A 3,478-nucleotide genomic window follows, 5' to 3' on the forward strand; every position below is an offset into this window, starting at 1 on the left:
CTGCCAGATTCTTTCGTTTCATGCAAAAACGCGTCGAATGAGCCTAATTTTATCGAAATCGGAGGTGAGGGAGGTATTCTGAATAATTACCAAAAAATGTAACAGAATCGGCAGGATCTGCTCAGTTTCTGCCAACAATTGCCTTCACATTATGTCGACGGGCGATATTAACAGAACACAAGCCTAATACGGACGCAGTTGATGGCAGACTGCCCGGTAGGGATGGGCCGGATGGGCGACGCTTCATCGATTATACAAAAACCGATGTTTTCCGCTCAATAATCGATTTTTGATTCGATGTTTCAGAATTCGATTAATCGGCACATTGATCTTTTTTTTAATGACATCGATTATGGTTGGCTTTCATTGATCTACCCAAAGATATAACTACCCTAGAGTCCTAAATTTATTAGAGACTAGAGAGGCACACCCTAACAGGCATTTAATTAATTTATGAAACAATTTTCTTGTTACTAGTAAATATTTTTGGTGTATCGTTAAGTTCCTGTAGACCACTCGAGCGGGTTGGACGTGTTCCCTCTCGTCTCGGGTGTTGCGTCACCTCGACTATATTTTTGAAAAGCGTTGCCGGGTTGGACTGTGCCTTGTATTTCAATTTCGATAGTCCCTTTATCCGTCTTGGCGCGCGGCCGTGCGGCGTGGAAGCGTCGTAGCCGCAGGCGTCCAGTGTTTGAAGGGGCGCCTCACCATTTTTTATTGCATCATCCATTACTCGCCCGGTTCGAGGTGGCCGGTGCATAGCACCCCCAATCACGATTAGCTCAATTACGAAGACCTCAATGGCCTAGTTCAACCTTGGTTGCCTGGCCAAAATCAGAAGAAGAATATTTTTGGTAACCAAGAAATTGCCTTCTGAAAAATTATATTTTATAAAAAGTAATCAATATACGATTTCTAATACTCATGTCATAAATTTAAGAAAAATGTTCTCTTATTAACAACAATCAGATTCAAGTAATGACATTTATTAGATTTAATAAAACAATTTTCTACTGACAAGTAATTGTGTTTTTATTAGAATAAAATATTTTCTTCATTGATAAATTATTTGCTTCAGAATAATATTTTATTGGAACAAAAAACAAATTTATTGTGGCAAGTAATTAATTCTTTCAATCAATAAATTACAGTTCAAGAAAATGTATTTACTTGAAACAAGTAAATTTTTTTTCTGTGGAGGTACATAAAATTGTATTCTATTTCTTCTTTTATTTTGTTATAAAAATAATTAAAAACATTGTTTTTCGTAGGTACATGAAATTGTACTCTATTTTTTCTTTTATTTTGTGATAAAAATAATTTAAAAAATTATAATTCAATATATTTCTAAAAATAATAAAATTTAGCAAAATCAGTTTTTTTTCAATCATCGATTTCACCAACATCGATGTTTTCTTTTACGATGAATCGGTTAATTAAAACTCGGATTGGATCATAATCGATTATTATAGAATCGATGCTTTTCTTGTACATCGCCCATCCCTAGACTGCCGTCATTTTCTGCTCGAACCTGCTGAGTCTGCTAGAAGATTGCAGACATTTTGCTTGTTTATCTGGACCTATATATATGTACTTTTTAAATAAATTTATCTTAAATATATAACTACGAGCTGATTACTCTTGGATTTGCAATACAATTAAACTGGAATAATCTCCCCAAATTAAATTAGATCATCAATTTGACGCTGTTAGCATTTAAAAATCTATAAATAACTTGGTGCGAGAAGTGTTACCTCGGCCAAGATTGTTCTGTGACTTAATATCCTTATTTCTGTATTGATTATTGTTATTCTACAGACTGATTTAACTGCTACTAATAATGTTCAGGACTCCATTGCACGCGGATGTTTTTACATCATATAGCTGGTCTGCAAATATTGTCGGAAAAAAGAGATGGTTGCTCTTTCCTCCGCACGAAGAAGATCACCTTCGTGATCTTTACGGGCAATTGGTATACGATGCAGTTTCAGAGGAACTCAAAGATCATACGAAGTATCAAATGTACGATAGTGAAAAGTTAAAATGTTTTGATGTAATTCAAGAAGTAGGAGAGATCATGTTTGTGCCATCAGGATGGCATCATCAAGTTTGGAATCTGGTAAATAGTAATAGAATTTCGTAAAAGAAGTATTTAAATTGTTGATATTAATGGTAATTTAATTATGTGTCGTCTTTTGTGAAGGAAGATACAATTTCTATTAATCACAATTGGATCAATGGCTGTAATATCACCAATGTATGGTGTGCATTAAAAAAGGAATTAAGATCTGTTATGAAAGAAGTTGACGACTGCAAGGATATGAAGAACTGGAATGAACATTGCCAATTAATGCTAAAAACCTCTTATGGCATGGACTATAAACAGTTTCTGGAATTTATATCGTTTATTGCTAAGAACCGTTTACATGCTATGATAAAAAAGAGTCAAGTCATAAGTTTTAATAAGTATCGTTTTGGATATAATCATTGTTTGTTTGATTTGCGAGCACTTAAAATCATATTGGAGAATATTATCATAGACGCGCAAGATCTGTCGGTGTACAATTTGATGTGTAAAAATGATGAAGCCTGCATTTTACTGAAAAATATTGCTTCGTTTCTCAATTCTTGTAATATTGAAAATGCAGTTTTTCCATGAATATAAAATCCAATAAACTGTTAATGAAACAAGACAAACTGTTAAAAAACCAATTGTAGATTTTGTTGTAAATATAGCATGTACTTTCACAATTTATATCATGTCATTTTTTATGTATATGTGTGTTAAGTTTTATAAATCTCCCCCCCCCTCTCTTAACTTCATTTAAATTTTCTCTTAAAAGATAACATTTTGCAGAGTTATCACTTATTTTAAAATTGCTTTTGTACAGTAAGCATTATATTAGATGCCATTTAATCATAGCAGACACAAGTAAAATTTATAAGAAATTAAAAAAGGAATTATTAATTTAGAGATTGCAAATGCGTGAAACATACAATACAATAAAAAGTAATAATTATCTTCTATCGATTCTATAATGAATATGGCTATATTAAAAGCGCAGACATATATGTATATGAGTAAAATTTATTTTTACTCTTAAAAGATAATTAAATATAGAAAACGTAACTTTGTTTTCTTTAGGTGAATGAATCGTATACTACTCTCTAAATATAAAGATTTACGATAAAAATTTAAAAATCTGTATTCTCTCTATTAAGCTAAAGTGCAACCCAATCGTGGATACATTGTCTCTGCTGCTTATAAAATATCTCGCAAAACGCAACTTATATCTATCTTTAACATATCGTCTTATTTACTTTTCAATTATGAAAGCATAAATATCATAATTTTTAAAGATGGCGCGTGCGCATGTGTGCGCCTATATGCATGTGTATGTATATATGATATTTTAATAAAAATATACAAAATTTCTAAGATATAAATATCACTTTTTTAGTGAGAAGTGCCCGACAT

At 32.1% G+C, this 3,478-nt stretch overlaps 1 protein-coding gene across 3 annotated transcripts in view; it reads left to right on the forward strand.

Annotated features, from left to right (window-relative positions):
* Window positions 1–2,981, forward strand: part of JMJD4 (jumonji domain containing 4) — an 11,094-nt gene extending 8,113 nt beyond the window's left edge. For all 3 annotated transcript variants that reach the window (XM_018503040.1, XM_018503042.1, XM_018503039.1), the window contains exons 4-5: window positions 1,849–2,119; window positions 2,204–2,981. In XM_018503040.1, the coding sequence (XP_018358542.1) occupies window positions 1,849–2,119; window positions 2,204–2,659 (727 nt within the window). In that variant the 3' untranslated portion in view covers window positions 2,660–2,981. The remainder of the gene's footprint in view (window positions 1–1,848; window positions 2,120–2,203) is intronic.
* Window positions 2,982–3,478: the final 497 nt, after the last annotated feature.

This window comes from Trachymyrmex cornetzi, unplaced genomic scaffold (assembly GCF_001594075.2).
Source record: "Trachymyrmex cornetzi isolate Tcor2-1 unplaced genomic scaffold, Tcor1.1 scaffold1541, whole genome shotgun sequence".
NCBI lineage: Eukaryota > Metazoa > Arthropoda > Insecta > Hymenoptera > Formicidae > Trachymyrmex > Trachymyrmex cornetzi.